General features: G+C 39.3%; 2 protein-coding genes across 5 annotated transcripts in view; one reads left to right on the top strand and one right to left on the bottom strand.

Annotated features, from left to right (window-relative positions):
- Window positions 1–5,847: 5,847 nt before the first annotated feature.
- The window catches only part of CMSS1 (cms1 ribosomal small subunit homolog), a 382,595-nt gene continuing 368,901 nt past the window's right edge, over window positions 5,848–19,541 (top strand). Inside the window, exon 1 of one of the 3 annotated variants that reach the window (XM_086675631.1) lies at window positions 5,848–6,056. In XM_086675631.1, coding sequence (XP_086531757.1) covers window positions 5,993–6,056 — 64 coding nt within the window. In that variant the 5' untranslated portion in view covers window positions 5,848–5,992. The remainder of the gene's footprint in view (window positions 6,057–19,541) is intronic. The other 2 variants (XM_086675633.1, XM_086675635.1) reach the window with 2 other exon arrangements.
- FILIP1L (filamin A interacting protein 1 like) overlaps window positions 11,770–19,541 on the bottom strand; it is a 303,663-nt gene continuing 295,891 nt past the window's right edge. For both annotated transcript variants that reach the window (XM_086675626.1, XM_086675627.1), the window contains one exon: window positions 11,770–16,469. In XM_086675626.1, coding sequence (XP_086531752.1) covers window positions 16,278–16,469 — 192 coding nt within the window. In that variant the 3' untranslated portion in view covers window positions 11,770–16,277. The remainder of the gene's footprint in view (window positions 16,470–19,541) is intronic.

The raw sequence follows: 19,541 nt of genomic DNA, 5'->3' as shown, positions 1-19,541 counted from the left end.
TAGAAGCTACAAGACAGGAATGCCATTGGGGCGCCTGGGTGGCTCAGTAGGTTAAGCATCCAACTCTTGATCTCTGCTCAGGTCATCATGATCTCATGGTCTGTGACTTTAAGTCCCAAGTCGGACTCTGAGTGGCAGTGCGGAGCCTGCTCAGGATTCTCTCTCCCTTTCTCTCTAACCCTCCCCCACTCATGCTCTTGCACGCTCTCTCTCAAAATAAAAAATAAAATTACAAAAAATAAAAAACAAGACAGGAATGCCATCAAATCTGGTTGCAATCAAGTGGCCCTGCTCCCATCATATTGTATCTCTCCATTGGCTCTGGATCTCCAACTGTTTCTCTCTGTAAGAACCTGATTCCTATAATTATCCCCTCTCTTTCTGGACTCTTAGAAGCACACGTTTGTTTGGGGACCACTCTTCTTCCTTGCTTCCATGACATCACATCTGCCTGGTTCTTCTCTTCCCTCTCTAGCCATTCCCCCCTGGGCTCTTAGGTTTCCTCTATCTGATGTCAGAATAGTGGACGCTCAGTATCTTAGTCATTTCAGGCTGCCATATGCTTTACCATTGACTGGCTAGCTTTCTCACAATTCAGGAGGCTGGAAGTCCCAAGTTCCTGGTGCTGGCATGGTCAGGTTCTTGGTGAGGGCCCTCTTCCTGATTTAGAGAGGGCCATTTTCTTGCTGTCCACACATGCTAGAAAAGAACTAGCTAGCTCCCTGGCCTCTTATAAGGGCACTAAATCCACTCACGAGGGCTCCACCCTCATCATCTAACTACCTCCTAAAGGCTCCATCTCCAAATACCATCACACTAGCATTAGGATTTCAACATGAATTTGGGGGTGGGGTAGGAGGTGGGATATAGTCAGTACACTGCACGCAGGAACCCTTTCCTCTTCTCTGCATTGTCTAAGTGATTTCATCCAGTCTCACTTCTCTTCCATTCTACATCTACCATCATATTGCAAGTAACTGCTCTCTTACTTGGGTAACTGCCACAGTCTCCAACCTGGTCTTCTTGCTTCTACTGTTCCTGCACACTAGGCAGCTTTGAAAATTCAAACACATCTCCCAGCCTAAAAGTCTCCCATGGCCTCCTCATTGAAATCCTTACCATGGCTAAGAAGCCTTTCCAGGTCTGGCCCTGCCTCCCTTTCCATCCTCCTGTCTTGCCATGTTCCTCCACTAACCTTTCCACCCAGGTCACAAGTGCAGCTTATTTCCCTTACAGTACTTCTATCATTTGAAATTTTCTATTGATTTGTTTGTTGTCTGTTTCCACGCCCTCTAAGAGCAAATTCATCATTTCACCCCTAAAATGTTCCCTCATTTTTGTTGTGCTAGTTTCATCAAAGATGATATCATACTTTCATTTTTTAGGACTTGAAATGATTTCTCGGTTTTCTTTTCCTCACCATTTTATTTCCAAACCATAGTAACAAACTGATGGTGATGATCTTCAATTCAGTTCTTCCTTTTTTCTATACTGTTTTTTCCCTATTCCAGTGGACGCGGGTCATTTTTGTTATGAAAGCCATAGGCAGATGGGAAACCACCTACTGGATGGGTGACTAGAGCAAGTTACTTAATTCCTTGTGCCTTAGTTTCACCATCTATAAAATAGAGAGAATAACAATACAAACATGGAGCAGATGCTTTTTGTGCCCCTCAGCCCACTTTGAAATCAGCCCAGCAATGGGAAAAAGTTCTGGGAAGTTGCTAGCATTCCACTTCAAGCATGATAAGTTACGTAATTCTGCTCTTCTGCCTCAGGGCTTTCTCCAGTGGCAGCATAGCCTGGGAAGTATCTGGAAATTCAAATTCCTGGTGACAACCCTTAACCAATGGTGGATGGCAGTCAGTGGATAAATGCCCTAGACTTCACCTTCCTGAAGATAATTCTGAGGCAGAGTCTACATTGTTTCTCAGAGGATTCTCAAGAGGATAAAAAACCAGTTATATAACCAGTTTAATATTCATCCTTCCTTCCTTATCTCCTTCTCCCTGCCTTTATTCCTGCCCCCTCCCTCCCCCTCACCCGATCACATCCCAAATAAACTACTTATATCCATGCCTGTTTTTAAGAGACCCTAAAGTAAAGTAGTAAATCTATCAGTTAGGGTCCAGGCAGGGAAAAAACAAAGGAACAAAGAAACAAGCAAAAACAAGCCCTTTAAGTTGTACAATTTTAAAAAATTTAGTAAAAGTATTTATGAAGATGAGGTAGGGTTAGGTAAACAACAGATGGCATAGAACCCAAGAACTAGTAAGAGTGGGAACTTGTTACTACCCCTAAGTCTGAGGGAGCCTTGGCCTCCAGTGGAAAGATAAGTGCCAGGACGAATATGAGGCAAGCAGGTACCTCCAGAAGAACGTTTAGGAGGCACTTGCTCTCACATTTATTCAAGTGCCAGCCTGTGAGTGAGTGCCCCTTTACATTTTGCATATTAGGCCTCTGCTTGCGGCACCCTAGTCCCAGCCTTGAAAAGAGGACAACATAGGGTGTCATTTTTCTCTCATCCTTTGATTTCTTCCTGATGCCTCCAACTTGCTGAACCTAAATCTGAAATCAGAGCTTAGGGGAGATTTACATCAGCCTTCTAGGAAATGGAAATGTAGAGAATGGTAAATGGAAAATATCCAGTCCAGCATAGTATCTCATGGAGTTAAGATGATTAGATGATTAAGATATAAAGTACTTAGAAAAGTACCTGAAACATGCTGTTGTTGCTGTTATTATCATCCATATGATGCAAAAGTTTAAATACATTATGAGGGGTTCATGGACTCCCTAAAGTACATGTATAGACTGGGTTCAAGAACAAAGAACCTCAGCCTTCAATTAAGCTCTTTTCATCATATGGTAGGCCTTCACAAGCCAGTCTTTAAACTTTTTTCTTCCCTTCTAACTCAGTCTTTCCCAGCCTTTTTACATCATGGCACCCACAGAAAGTGGCAATATTTTAAAAAAGAAGAAGAAAAGAAAAGAAAACGGCTATATTCAACACTGGAATGAAGAGATGAGCTACCCTCAACCTGAAGCAAATGGATCAGAAAGCTGACTTGGGAAACAAACTTATCAGGTTGTTTGGTAAATAAAACAGAGTAAAGGAAGTTCAAATTCAGTGAGGCAGTCTGTAGATTTTGAGTATCTATTAATGCCAGGTACTGTAGTGGTCCTAGGGCCACAGTGGTGAACAGGAGAGATGAAATTCTAATCCAGGGAGGTCATAGGGGAGTGGGTGTGTGGTAAGAGGTAACTAAGGCATTTAAGAGGAGTGAGATAATGATTCCACTCCTTTTGTGTGGAAGCAAGACTGAGGAAAGAGAAAAGGCAGGGGAATTGGTTACAAGACTATTACAGTGGCTCAGACCAAGGTTGAGTGGTGGAAGTGATGAGAAGGTTAGTTAAAGGGTTAGATTTGGGATATATTTTGAAGATTGATCCCAACAAACTTACCAATGAATCAGATGACAAAGCAACCAAGAGGGCGATGCTGCCACTTATTGAAGTGGAAAAGGTTAGGTGAAAGGGATTGGAATCCAGGGCACAAGAGGAAGACTGATCGTGGGAAAAGATCAGGGACAGTGGGAAAGTGTACTCACATGGGAAAGGCAGCAGAACTGTCTGGAAGCTGTGAGTGTCGTTTGAGATTTGGGGTCGTGAATTGGAATTCTTAGTGAGTTCTTAAATAGCACCTAATTTAACTCTACTGAAAATACCTATTTTGTATAAGTGGATTTTTCCCTTATCTTGTACCTGTGCCAATAACTTACATTTACTTTTGTTCTTCTTAATCCTATCTCCTGGCCACTCCACATTCTAAATTTTGTGTTTACCAGTTCCTTAAAATCACATATGTATTTTTTGGTCTCAACAGTTTTTGGTTTTCCCTGTATTTGAATGGCAAAATGGCATCTGAAACTTGGCATTTAACTCAGCATTATATTTCCAAAAATATATCCATATAGTTATGTGTGTTAATTCATTTCCTATGCTTAACTGAATGATGATGCTATAATATAGCTATCCATTTTCCTATAGAAACACATTTGGGTTGTTTCTGCTTTTTTGCTATTACTAACAGTGCTGCTGTGAATATTCTATAGCGTTCAAAAGTTTCCCAAGTATATCTATTTAGGAGTGGAAACTGCTGGACCATCAGGTATGTAGGTTTACCTTTACAGGGTTGTGCCTAATTGCTTTTCCAAGTGGTTATTACCAATTCACACTCACAACAGTCAAGTCTAAGAATTCCCACTGATGCACGTACTCTCTAGAATTTGGTAATGTCTGATTTTTAAAAGAAATTTTAATATTTATTTTGGAGAGAGAGAGAGGGACAGAGCATGAATGGGGGAGGGGCAGAGACAGAGGGAGACACAGAATGGGAAGCAGGCTCCAGGCTCTGAGCTGTCAGCACAGAGCCAGAGGCAGAGCTCCAACCGAGGAACGCCCAGATCATGAACTGAGCTGAAGTCAGGTGCTTAACCCACTGAGTCACCCAGGAGCCCCAGTGTCTGACTTTTTAATTTTGTCAATTTCTGCATAAAAAAAAGTATCCTATTGTGGTCTCTTTTTTATTTCCCAGTGTCATTTCATAAGTTTATTGGTCACCACACTTCCTCTTCCACACTAGTATTTCTTATTTAACTTTCCTTTTCAATAACCCATCAATCATCGAAATCTTCTGCCATCTACATTTTCTCATGAAAGGCACATTACTTTTGATGATTACAGATTATTTTGTATTCCCCACATTTATACCTAGTATCTTCCCTTTCAGGGCATTTAAGGCATACTTAAGGCATACTGATAAAGTCTAATCAGTAACGCATTTATAAGCCACCTATTAGGTGGATTTGGGGTAATTTTTTCACGTATGGCTAATCCTATCCTCATGATTAAGATCCTCTGTCCTTGTCATTTCCAAGGATCTATCCAATCATTCCTTTAGATCTTTATTCTTACAAATTCTATCTCCTGTACTCTTGTTGGTGACATCTGGAAGGGGGCTCATAGCCTACTCATCTTTAAACCATTTATTCCAAGCCCTGTGCGTGTATTTCACACAATTTCGAATGATTTTTGTGTACGCAGACCATTCTGAAAAAATATTGTCCACACTTACTTTACAGGAGGCCTCAGCACTCAGCAGCTATTTCCTGCCCATCTCTGCCAGTTCACATCGGAGGTGAGTTAAGAAGTACTAGTCTCTTACCTGCAGTTAAACAGTAACGGACTCCCTTCTTTTGTTTCACAAAACGCGGTAACAAACTTAATGGAACAGGGCGTAAGGGAGACGGACGACTCAACTCTCCGGACCATTTGTGTCTTTTCGTGGGTGAGCCCTTCCGTACCAGTCAATATTTTCTTAACTCATATAGTAAAAAAAGAGCAGTACACCAATCTACAGCAAAGGCCCAACATTCATGGTCATGAATGCTTGTGCACGTTTCCTAAGAGCAAACTATACAAACACAGGCGCCCAAACACAGACACACAAACGAAAACATACCCACGTGCTGAATTTTTTTCCCGCTGCACAAGTTCTTTGAAACGGAACAGGGAAAAATTGTCTTAGCATCCTGTTTCACACTTTCGTCAATAGCTTTTCAAGAGGGGGAAAAAAAAAAGAAAGAAAGAAAAAAAAAAAACTAAGAAAGTTTTTTTTTAAGTTATTTAAAAAGATAATAATCTTTTTTGGAGTTATGTGCTTTCTTGTCTTTATGCTTTTCTGAGGGTGAGTTAGGAGACAGATCTTGCCCATCAGTACTTGTGTGGAAACTGCGACAAGATGGGCGGGGAGGCCTGCCCTGGGGAGGCGGGGCGGTGTGTGACGTCATCGCCACGGGGCGGAGGCGACGGTGTCTGAAGAGACTCGGCGCGTGCTGCCAACGCTGGCCTCCCGGCTTGGAAGCTGCTAGAAGACCAGACGCTGTCCGCTTTCCCTTGGTGGTCCACCCACACCTAGTCCCGCCTGGAGATGGCAGACGATCTTGGAGACGAGTGGTGGGAGAACCAGCCTGCAGGAGCAGCCAGCAGCCCAGGTACCCGCTCTGCCCACCCTGCTGCGGGGCCTCCTCTGAGCTCCCTCCGCCCCACCCCAAGTGTTTCGATAAGCCTGTGCCCCTGTCCGCTTCTGGCGGTCAAAGCGTTTGTCCCCGCGGTGAGGTGCCTACCTGTGGGAGTGCAGGAGCACCGCAGAAGAAGTGGTGCGAGAGCTTTATTACAACGTGAAACCGTGTGACATTAACTCAGTTCTGCCCGCCAGTCAGGAAGGATCCTTTTCCCAAGCTCTTCCTTTTACATATTTAACACATAAGAGATTTTTCGTGAATACAGGGAGTTTGGGCGTATTGGTTAAGGGTAACTCCTAGATTCAGACTGCTTCTGTTCAAATCGCAACTCTAGCTCTCTTAGACTGTTTTGTCTCCTTTTCCTCATCTGTACGTGAAGGATAATAATGCTAATTGCGAAGATTGTTGTGAAGATTAAATAAAGATAATACAAATGGTGCACTTTAGCGCAGTACTTGGCACCTAATATGTGCGAGGTAAATATATACTGTGTTTTTTCTTGCTATCATCATCATGTTATTTGGACTGTTAGACCCTTAAGGAGGTTAAGATAGAGATCATCCTGTGAACTCAACCATTTTATAGAAGAGGAACATGAGACCTAAAGATGTCAGGTTACTGACTTCGAACTTTTCAGATTCCATAAGGGTTAATATACAGTTACCTTTTTAAATCATTCTCCAAAGTCTGCCTCTCTTCTCTACTAGATCCTAAGATTTTTTAGGACAAAACCAAAATCTGATTCGTGTATACAGTCCACTGGGCAGTGTACATGATTGACACTTGATCCATATATGCTGCAAATATTAATTTTGAAATTCTGTGTTGTGAAATATCCATTAAAAAATGCAAAGTTCTACAGCATTGTTTCCAGAAGGGCATCCCTCAGGTACAGACTGAGCAGATGTCATTCTTAAAAAGGTAGCCAGTGTAATACTTCATTAAACTTTCTCTTTTGCAACTTGTTTCTAGGAAATATCGTTCTGTGCTTAAAGGTACAAACACTCTTCTTTGCAGGCTATAGTGTTCCATATTTACTTTAATAACCCTTCCCCCCCACCCCCTCAACTGAGGTGTTTAAAGCTATATTTTATGGTGTGATTTAAGTATAGAAGTCTGTTAAGAAATTGAATTCCTTTTGAGTGGTGAAGGGGATCCTATTTCTTGGTTCTAGCCTTGCCTCTTGCCCCTTACCAGCTGTATGTCTCTCAAGTTAGTCACCCTTTAGAAGGAAAGAAATTAATGTGTATTGAGTGTCTATTATGTGCCAGATATTTTCATAAATACAAATTAATTTAATCTTCATAATATGCTTAAAAGATAAGTGTTACTTTCAATTTTATGGATAAGAATCTAAGAAAAGATCAGTAATGTTCTTGGAAACATACAGCGAGGAAGAGGTCTGGGATGAAGTTACGCAAGTGTGCCTGAGTTTCCAAGTCACACTTTATCCCCTATTACTATGTGGCTTTGCCGAGCCTCAGTATCATGATATGTAAATTGAGGGGTCCTTAGAGATCACGTTTTTCAGGGTTTTAATCAACCAACAGTTGTAAACATTGGATCTAGTTAGAATTTTAAAGTGCTGCAGCCTCCGTCATCTAGGTTGCCAGAATTCCCATCAAGGTGGTAAGTTAGAATCACCCTGCACTTCAGATTCCTTCTAGTTGTATGATTAAGGTTTGAAAATTGTTGACTTGAAGTGTTTCAGGGGCATATGCTTAACTGCTTTTAAGCATAGTGAGCATTTAAGCTTCCTTGAGATCTGCTTGATTTTTTATTGGTGATTTGCCTAAGTAATCTGTATTGTATTTCTAAATCAGAAGAAATCACAACTGAACCAACTCAGATTTCCTTATTCTACTACATTAATGGGGTCATCCTAAAATGTGTGAACTGTATTTTGTTTTGAAGGTCAAAGGGGAAATAGTGCCTTAAGTCAGAGAAAGGAAAGATAGTTGCAATGATGCCTTTATTCCGTTGTGTGCTCTGCTACTTGCTTATGAAAGTAAACCTATTTCCTTATGATCTGTTTTCCATTCACACTTATGGTAGCAAGAAGCATTTAGTCATTCACTCAATAATCTACATCTAGAACAAAAGCTCAACATTCGCAGACATGAATTCTTATGCATGTTTTCCAAGAGCCAACTATGCAAATATACAGATTCCCAAACACTGACACACACTGTGGATGACATCTGTCTAACATATCCAGTTATCTACTTATTGTCTAAGGAAATCTACTATTTTTGCTGGTCTCATGTCTTCTTAGATGTGGTAAGTAACTGAGAGGCTTTTACTGAAGCTCTCGATCTGTTTATCATCCTTTTTGCATACATCTTAAGGCCTATTCAGGACTTACCATTTTTGTGCTAGAATCCTGCATTGCACTGGAGACCAGCATGGGACCTAGCACCTGGTGTTAGAGAGATGGTAGCTGAATAAGTGCACACATGCCTGCTGGATGCTATAGAGTTCTTAGTGACCATGTATATAGATAGACGTATAGTTTCTCACCCAGTTAAACATTTTTGAGAACAGCAGGCCATGCTATTAGAATTTTGTTGGGACTGCCCTAGTCCACCTGGGATGTCATCCTTTTGACATTATTGTTGGTGGTTGGAGTCATGGCCCAGAATAAGACAGCCGAGAATTGCCTCTGCTGCAGAGTGTGCAGCCAGTCTGCTTCACACAACAGAACCTAAGAGTCATCTAATGGCATCTGACATTTCATTTTATTTCATTGTACTTATTTCCTTCCTTCCTGCCCACCTTAAGAAATTATTTGAAGTGATTTATAGTATACAGTACATGTATTAGAATCATAATTTCCAAACATTAATGCTAAAGTGAACAGATAAAACGCCTGAGGTTTCATGTAGTTGACCAAACTGCACTTTCTCAGTATGAAGCTGAAAATTGAGAATGTCATTCCCAGCATGGATCTGGGACTCAAGGAGCAGAGCCAAGAGTTTCTGCAGTTGGAATTGGTCATGTGATCGTTCAATTACTGAAGGGAACATTGATCGTTTTCCCTTTTTATCCCCAAAACTTGCCTATTAAATTACCAAGTCAAGTGTCCAGCAGGCATCTCAGTATACGAGTCTGGAGCTCCTGGGTTGGGTCAGGTCTAGAGTTAGAGATTTAGGAATGACTGGCACATGTATAGCTACTTTTAAAGAGGATATTTTAGCAATTTTCCAAATTCTCAGCCCCTATTTTTTTGAGGAGTGCTTTTCATATGCTTCCCTAGCTCATTCTGAATCTTCAGTGCTACTTCTTACCAAGCATCTAACTAGAAAAATCAAGTGTAAACACACTTCTATATACAGTATAGGGAGACTATAGATAATAATACTAACTTACATTTGTTGAGTGGTTTTTATGTGCCAGATACTGTGTTGACTGCTTTATGTGTACTAGCTCATTTAATCTTCACATGTATACCATGATATAGTTACTATTATCCCTGTTTTATAGGTGAGGAAATTGAGGCACTAGGTGGTTAAGTGGTTTCTCCAATGTTGTTTAGTTGGTTAAGTTGGAAGGCTGTGATTCATAGGCAGGCAATCTGAAACCAGTCTGTGCACTTAAATTTCTTATAATTATTCTAATTATCAGTGGTAAGAATCTCATCTCTAAAATAACAATCCTTTATCAATTACAAGAGGCTCATAGTTTACAAACCCTTTTGTTTATATGCATTGTTATCAAATTGTGTCTATTAACTCCTACTCTCCCAAAGTTTATTCTTTTAAAGAACATTGACTACTCAGAGATACAGATAAGTAGGTTGTATCATTGGGCTTTGAGAACAATCTTTGCCAGGAAGTCTAACTTGATCCTAGAGCTCAAGACTCACACACCTGGCTGTCTTCTTCAAGTCTTTGCTTATTTAATAGCAATGTCAAATGAAAATGAGAGCCATCTACTGAATTAGTTGCTTTTTCTTCAGACTTCTCTCTCAGTAAATTAAATTACCAATTACCCAATTTCACAAACAAAAGCCTAGAATATCCTGATTTATTCATTTATTTTTTTTCTTTCACCCCTCATGTCTGATCTATCAAGTCTTGTCTTTGCCTCTAAGACATCATAAATCCCTTTTTTTCCATTTTTCTCCTAACTCCCTCAGAATACATGTTATCTATCGTCATCATGCGCCTTAACCACTGCAATAAACTAATAGGACTCCCAGTTTCTGTCTTGTCCTTCTATGGACTGTTCTGTAATTAGCAGCCAGAGTGACCAGGGTGATCAGATCTCATTCCTGCCTAAACCCTCCAGTGGCTTCCCTCTGACCCACACAATACAACCCACGTTACTTACATGACTGGTATCTGCCAAGATATTCTACTACTTACTCCCCTCTAGTTTGTGCTCTTCTACTCACACCAGCCTTTATTTTGTGCCTCAGTAGGCCAAGCTCATTCTGTCTTGGCTCTTTGCAATAGCTATTCCTTTTTCTTTCTTCCTGTATTTCTGATGACTGGCCTTTTCTTAGAACATTAAGACCTCAGTTCAGACATCACCAAAAGAGAAACATTTCCTGGTCAGCCAATCTGAAGTAGCCATCTGGTTGTTCTATTACATTATCATGTTATGGTAATTCTCAGCAGAGCACTTACCACCAACTATTATTTTCCTTGTTAAATTATTACATTTGTTAGTATATTACATTTTCTTGTTAAATTATTACATTCTGGTGTGATCCCACACTAGAATATGAGCTCCCTGTGAGCAGGGATTTGTTTACCTTGTTCTTTGCTGTATCCTCAGTGCCTACATTAGTATCTGGGTCCTAGAGTAGTATCTGGGTCCTAGTACCAGTAGTATCTGGTGCCTAGAGTAGCACTCATTTCATAGCCACATCTTGAAGACCTCAGCACGGAGTTCCACATCTAAAGAAATTTAATCCACTGGAAGAATTATCAAAATCTTGCCCAGGCGTTTGACAGATTTGGTAGATTCTAGTTCTCTCTGAAAATACATTGAAAATCCTTGTGTATAACCATGTCTACTAACCTTTTATTCTAATCATATTTGTATTTAGTTTTATACATTTTGTTTTGAAAGGAGAAAACAGAATTTTGCTTTATAATCTGATAATTTCAGGGCACTTGGGTGGCTCAGTCAATTAAGTCTGACCCTTGATTTTGGCTCAGGTCATGATCTCATGGTTTTGTGAGTTCGAGCCCCATGTCAAGCTCTGTGCACTGACAGCGTGGAGACTGCTTGAGATTCACCCTTTCTCTCTGCCACTCCCCCTCTCATGCTCTGTCTCTCTCAAAATAAATAAATAAAATTAAAAAGTAATAATAAACTGATAATTCCTTTTGTTACCTAGAATCAATGTGACTGTTCATTTTGTTTGAGAATGCTGAAACGAGCATTGTAATTTTTGTTGTTGTATTACCATTTTATAGCATTGCCTTCAAATCATTGCTTTATCTGTGAATTCCTCCAAGAGATGAAGTAGGGGAACACCTTGGATCTTTTAAACCTGAATATTTCAAGTGTTTGATTTTTTTTTCTTCTTCTCACACTGAAGTTAGACCTTTACAGTATTAATTTTATCTATAAGCAGCCATGCAGAGTAGATGTTGTAAAACATTGCTTCCACATGTGGAATTTAGACTTGGAATAATTGCAGTAGATTTTGATAACACACAACAGAGAATCAATGTCAAAATCATTTATTGAGCTCTCATGCTTGGCCCTATTTTAGACACTGTGGTGGAATTAGAGGGTAAAACATCTGCTTACATTATGGAATTTATACATTGATATGGTTCAACCAAAATACAAGTGTTATTATTTTAAGACAAATGTTCAAGGGCAAAAAACAGGGACAGGATACATTTTAAAAACTGAGAGGAAGGAAAGAGAAGAGAGCATGTGCTACATTAACAATCAATGTTCTGTACTTAAAGATTATATAACAAATGGACCCACAGAGAACCTTCATGGGCTAGTTTTACTTTACTATACAATTTCCATGGTTCTTACAAGTGATTAAACAAGTGGTTCTTGACAACAATTGTGAGCATTTAAAGATACAAATTTATACGTCTTTCTCCAATTACATGCATAGTAGTTCTATAATTTTGCAAACTATCTCTGAATCTCTTGAAAAATACCAGGAATTTGGAAGGCCTAGAAATACTTCCATTTCCCCTCTCAGATTCAAAACAACACCGTAAAGTATTTTGTGGCACAAATCCTTTGACCTGTTCTTATCTTATGTTCTTTAGTTGAACACTTTAATGCATTCATAGATTTTATACATTTTACTAAATATCACAAACAGTTTGAAATATAGTTTCCCTATTTTCATCAGCTCTCACAGAATTCTTAATTGAATTCTTAAATTACTAGTATTTCTTTTAAAAATTAGTTGATTAAATTATTTAAGCTCTTATTGAGTTCCTTGCTAGTCTAAATCACACTAGACCAGAGGTCAGAAACCCTCTTTGTAAAAAGCCAGATTGTCAATATTTTAGGCTTTGCTGTGCAGTCACTGTCACAACTACTCAACTCTGCCATTGTAGCATAAAAGCAGTCATACATAATAAATATGTAAACAGATGAGTGTGGCTGTGTTCCAGTAAAACTTTATCTATGGACAATGAAATTTGAATTTCACATAATTTTCACATCTTGTAAAATATTCATCTTCTTCTTTTTTTTTTTTTTTTTTTTACTATTTGAAAATGTAAAAACTATTCTTAACTTGCAGGGCATACATAAACAGATGTTTATGGCCACATTTGACTTGTGGGCTGCAGTTTGCATACCCCTGCCCCAGATTCAGTGTCAGAACCTGAGTTGTATGTCACATGTTCCTTAAAATAGGAATTTGAAACATATTCCAGAGAGGATTGCATTTTACATCAGTTACTCCATTACTTAGTCCATTATTATCAGTCATATATTAGATTAGTCACATTCTTATTAAAACAGATACTATATTCCAAATAGTTAAAAGGGAATTAGTTCAGAAATCACTGAAGCTAAACAAATGAAGGGCTGAGGAAGGACTCCAGCACAAAAGTTTCAGGTTATTAAAATTCTTGTTACAAATTGGATTTGTTTTTATTCACTTGGGTTTTTATCTGCTTTCTTTTAAAAATTTAACTTAAAATTTATATTAGGATAGATTCTTTTATTTTTATTGTTTTCAGAGGGTCCGCATTTCTGCAGAAATAGGATTATGTTCAGGAGACAAGATTCTTCATGTTTCAGTTGTGTTACAGATCAAACACCATTTTGTTGAACTCCAAATAGTATTCCCAGTTGTAAGCTGCTTATACGTTTTTATTGTGTCACGTATTGCTGTAAAAAAAGCACGGTTTGGGGTGCCTGGGTGGCTCAGTCAGTTAGTGTCTGACTTCAGCTCAGGTCATGATCTTGCATTTCATGAGTTCGAGCCCTGCATCAGGCTCTGTGCTGACAGCTTGGAGCCTGGAGCCTGCTTCGGATTCTGTGTCTCCCTCTCCCTCTCTCTCTGCCTCTCCATCATTCACGCTCTGTCCCTCGCTCTCTCAAAAATAAATAAACATTAAAAAAATTAAAAAAATTAGCTTGGTTTTTGGTTTGTGATCCTTTTGTTGAAATAGACTTTGTTATTTTAAAGACTTTTGTCTTAATTGGATTAGAACTGTTACCATTTAAATACAGGATTTTAGTGCTTGCCATAGAAGTGTCACTATTTTCCAACTCTTTTTTAGTACTTTGTACAGTATCTTGTCTTTCTTTTCTTGCTTCTCTTTAATTTATGGCAGGTTGGCATGGCACTTTAAGGAGTCTCCTGACCTAGGAGAAAACCATTTAGAAATATCCAACATGCAACATATTTTGTGCTCCTCTACAAGGTAAAAACGTTCCCAGGGTCTTTTGCTTTTCTGGGAATATTTCTGGTGCTTGTTTTTCCTGTTTTATGCTTCTTTTCAATCTGTTCAGTTTCAATCTGTTTTTTTATCTCCTTTAGCATAATTATCAGTATTGAATGTCACCTGGCATAATTGCTTTTCCAGACCCTATCATATACCATTATCATCTCTTAGCACATTTTCTCACTTATATGTTGACTGAATGGCCCTTCTCTCCTTCATTCATTCATTCTCTGTTCACTTAACATTACCTGCATAATGCAGGCTTGGCACTAAGCACTCTACACATTTTCCCATTGCAACATCCACCTGTTATTACTCTGCACTTCCTTTTGAACTGTTTCTCATTTTTATGTTAGAGCTTCATCACCTTCTTTTGTAGTCTACTCCCTTCCACTAGTCTCTTACTGCTTTTCAACTTAGGCTTTTCTGCTTTAGGCTTTTAACTCACCTGACCTCCTCTGCATTCTCCCTCTGCCACTTGCCTGCTGGGACTGCTGCACATCATCTCTCTCTTTAGCTTTCATAGCTCAATGCTACCCAAATTTCCTGTTCCTCCTCATTGAAATTGGAGTGGGCCAGGGGTGTTTGTACAGTGACATGAGCACATTGAACCAGGCTCGGCTGGATGAGTGTGGAGAGTGGTATTCCTGGCTCCATCCCAGGATAGAAGGTTAAAACACTGTCCTTCAGGATTTCTTCCAGGATCATGTCTCCAGTTCTTGGTGCAGAATCACAGAGATCCTTGCATCATGCTCTTCATAGAATTTTTTTTCCTGACTGCCGCTTAGTGCAATATACCTCTGTCTCTCATGTCAAAAATGCCTTATTTGTCTGGGCACCTGGGGGCTCAGTCGGTTGAGCTTCCAACTTCGGCTCAATTCATGATCTTGTGGTTCCTGAGTTCGAGCCCCACATCAGCCTCTGCTGTCAGTGCAGAGCCTCCTTCGGATCCTCTGTCTCCCTCTCTCTCTGCCCCTCCCCTCTCATTCTAGCTCCCTCTCTGTCTCTCTCAAAAATAAATATTTTTTAAAATGCCTTGTCTTGTAACATTATTGTGTTGCTCTGTCCACACTGAATTATACACACCTTTCTCTTAATTGAGTAAGAGAGTTTTAAATGTGATGAAAGAATTACTTTAGCTTACTACTGCCAGGGGAGTGAGTCTCGCCTTGTAGATGACTGGTGGAATTCAACATTCTTAGTTGGACGTATTCATGGGTTATCAGAACTGCAAGGTACCTAAAGAATTATTCAGCTCTTTTGTTTTACATACAAGAAACTCAAGGCCTACAACGATGAATGCCAAGCTCATTGTCAAATGAGTAAAAAATTACGATTGGAATTTGAGTCTTGCTGAGTTGACTGTGTTTTTCTATAGCACTGATTTGGGGAAGTGATGTGATTGAAGAATGTCTGATGGGATGATAAATTGTTGCCTTTTTTTAAACACCCAGGACAGTGATTTGTATCTCCCTAAAAGATCTCAGTATTGGTGACCTTTGACTCTTAAATGTCCTGATTGCTTTAGAAAGCAGAAATGCCGATTTAAAATGGTTTTCCTTATAAGTCTAGCAAAGTGATTCCATGGCCGGGCATATATAGAAAGGGCAACTTACTAGAAAAAATGGACAGAAGACTAACTGCCAGTAGTCAAGTGTGTATATTACACCAGTGATTATCAAGTCCGACACAGGATGTATTCAATAGTTACTCATTTTTGTTGTTCCTTTCTTCTTTGTAACTAAGAATTACCACTTTTTTTTCTCCTCCTGGTTGTAAAGAAATCATAGTTCTAGACCTTAAAGTATGATTTTAATTGTGCTGCCATTTTGATGGAAATAATCTGACTTAGTTGAAGCAGATTAGGAATTCTTGCTAGCATATCCTCTTAGCAAAATATCCAGTAAAGTTCTGTGAAATGAAAGAGTTACTTCTGAGTTCACCAGAAAACTTTTGAACCATTCTAATGAATTCAGTCATACCCCATGGTAATGATAAAAGGTCCAACTTTGGAGTGGATTACAAATAGAATGAGGAATTGGAAGAATTTGGGCTATGTACTCCTGTTTGTGTGTATATAAAAATACACACTACAGGTAAAACAATCGTAGATGCGCTGCTCTTTTAGGATCCTGTTTACCGGGTCCAGCAACCTGTGAATGCATTATTTGTCATTTTGCCACTTCACCATTTCTTAGAGAGATGGCCTTTCCTCTTTGGCCTTCATACTGGTAATTTTAGCTTTCCAGATATTTCTGTAGATGGATGTATCCAGACAGTGCATTGGTATGACTTACCTTTTCCCTCCCATGTGGAGGAAAGTGTTAGAGGTGACAGTCCTTATGATGTGTAGCTTCCCACAGCCAGTGTGGTGAATGGACTTATCCATAGGCCCTGGGGGAGCTTTAGGGGAAAGCTTAGTGTTGCCTGTAGATTTTGGTTTGGGGATCCGTGTTGGGATTCTCTGCTTGCATACCTCCTTGATCTTGAATTAAACAGAAGAACAAAAGGTAGTTAATGGTACAGCTGGTGGAGAACCAGACATTGTACAGGACATAGAGTCAGCCTGGGATTTGACTTCTTTGGAAACACTAGATTCTGGGGACACATCAGATTAAAGACTGTCAAGTTGAAGAAAAGTATTTACTAAAGCAATTCTGCCAGCATGTGTTGAGTGTGCTGTGTGCAAGGCCCTCAATAGTAGACGGTACTAAATATAGAGATAAATTGATTGTTTCTTGCTTTTTGGCAATCGTAGTATAGTGGGAGAGAAGCAAGAGTAGTGCCCAAATTAATCTCAAAGGGTCATGAGATTGTCAGGGAAATATTAATTTCAACCGAGGGGTCTAAGAGAGCTTCATGAAGAAAGTAGCATTTGACTTGAGTCTCTAAAAGCAGGAATGGGAGGGTAATTTTAATAGCAGGAATTTTTAATAGCAGGAATGGGAGGGTATTCTAGAGTAAAGGAATACTTTTGGCACCGGGATGAGAGAATATTTTTGGCAGTGTCACTGAGGTAGGAAATTGGGCCCAGTTGAGAAGTGGAGTGACTTCAAATTAGGTTGTATTCCACAGGCAAAATCGGACCATAGACTGGGCCTAGATAGGGAAAATTGTATGTGATTCTACAAACTCTATGTGTTGGGGGAGGGGGGTGGTATGGAGTGGATAGGAAGGACAAAGTCTGGGGGAAGACACATTGTGGAGGTAGAATTGTATTAATATTTGTTCTCTGTTAATATATAAGGAGTGAGGTAAGAGTCACAGATATGTTGAATGATCTTGAGTGGGAGAGTGAGTTGTGGAGTGTGAAAGAGTAAAGGCTTGATTGAGTTCATACTCAGAGATATACTCTTATTTTCATCTATTAGGGAAAAATACTCTTGGATAAAAATACTTGTAAAAAAGATGGGAAAAATATCTCAGCTAACTGTAGTTCTCCCATTGTAATCCATATTTGGTGATGATGATTATTTTCTCCCTCTTTGGTTGCATCATCCTTTCTTTACTATGAGCTGAAAAATATAAATCTTTTAGGGATGCCTGGGTGGCTCAGTTGGTTAAGCGTACGACTTCGCTCAGGTCATGATCGCATGGTTTGTGAGTTCAAACACCGCATCAGGCTTTCTGCTGTCAGCACAAACCTCACTTCAGATCCCCTGTCCCAGTCTCTCTCTGCCCCTTGCTTGCTCATGCACACTGTCTCTCTCTCTCTGTCTCTCTCAAAATAAATAAATATTTTTAAAAGTTAAAAAATATATAAATCTTTTAAAAGGCATTGCGGTTTCATCATAGATTTCTAATACTGATTTTATGGGAATCCTTCTTATATTGTTTTCCATTCTATAGAAATTTGTTTCCATGTTTTTATTATACTGGTAAAGTACAGTAAAGTCTTTTTGTTTTGTGTAAACATTTACTTACTTGAAATGCCGTCTAACTTTTATAGCAACCATATTTAGATTTTCAAATAAACATTACATGGACTTAGCTAAAAATATGAATCCTTCAATTAAGGATAACTATATGGTGCATATGCTTCATATGCTTTCTTTTGGTACATTTAGTCAATCTTCTGTATGCCTAGCTGCTAGAAGAGTTTTTGCACCTTAGTGTTCTTACTAACATTTAAAAAAAATTACTTTTATGTTTTTTTAAGTTTATATATTTATTTTGAGAGAGAGAGAGAGCACACGAGAGAGTGCACAAGAAGTGGTGGAGCAGAAAGAGAAGGAGAGAATCCCAAGCAGGCTCTGCTCTGTCATTGTAGAGGCCGATGCCAGCCTTGATCCCATAAACCGGGAGATCATGACTTAAGCTGAAGTCAAGAGTCAGACACTTAAGCAACTTTGCCACCCAGGTGCCCCATCTTATTGACATTTTTTTGATACTTAATCCTAAACATAGCAAAGATATGCTAATACTCTGATATCACTCTCCTCATTTTGTAAATGGTATCCGTATTCCTTCCTTTCATCCTGTCCTCATGGTCTCCGGTGCCAGAATACTCACTCAATATTTTTACCTCTCAAATAGGCAGAATCTTGTTTGTTTGTTTGTTTGTTTGTTTGTTTTTTAAATAATAAAACTCAGTGCCCAGTAAGGATTTGGTGAGATGGGTGGCCTCAGCAATGACTGGGATAGTAGTTTGGTAGCATGTATCAAGATCCCTAAAACTGACATCCTGTGACTCACTCATTTTATTGCTAGGAATCTTTTTTAGGAAATAATCAGAGATGAATTACAGATGCATTATAAATAGCAAGGCTATTCATTTGTGCATTATTTATAACAAAGGTTTACACTATTTATTACATTATAATCACGTGAAAGTATACTATCTTTAAATAATGATGATGCTTTTGAAGATATAGGAAAATGTTTATTCAGAAATGTTAAAAACAGGATTAATGTGGGGGAATAGGTTCTACTTACATACATAAGTAGAACTTTTCTAATCCAGATAAAAGGCTTAGAAAAAAGCTTAGGGCAGAAAGCTGCCACCAAGGGGCAAAAGCTCTTGGGGTTAGCTAGCGAATTATTGTAATGGGATCACAAGTAACTTGTTATATCACCTGCAGGAAATTACTTTCCATCTGATGCCATTATACTATTGTACTTAGATCACAACCTCCACTTGCCCCCTAGACCCTTTGCTTATTACGCAAGTTAATGAGTACTGTCTGATTATTTTCTCCATGTTCACATGTGTAAGATCTTGTTTTCTTTTTTTTTTAATTTTTTTTTCAACGTTTTTATTTATTTTTGGGACAGAGAGAGACAGAGCATGAACGGGGGAGGGGCAGAGAGAGAGGGAGACACAGAATCGGAAACAGGCTCCAGGCTCTGAGCCATCAGCCCAGAGCCTGACGTGGGGCTCGAACTCACGGACCGCGAGATCGTGACCTGGCTGAAGTCGGCCGCTTAACCGACTGCGCCACCCAGGCGCCCCAGATCTTGTTTTCTTTATGTTCACCACATAGGTAATATCTTTTGAGCTCAATAAATAAGGACATGAAAAACCCTTGTTCGTGGCTCTTATCTCCTCCCAGACATT

Source organism: Puma concolor, chromosome C2 (assembly GCF_028749965.1).
Source record: "Puma concolor isolate L17-30 chromosome C2, mPumCon1.1.hap2, whole genome shotgun sequence".
NCBI lineage: Eukaryota > Metazoa > Chordata > Mammalia > Carnivora > Felidae > Puma > Puma concolor.
This window is presented reverse-complemented; position numbering and strand designations above follow the sequence as displayed.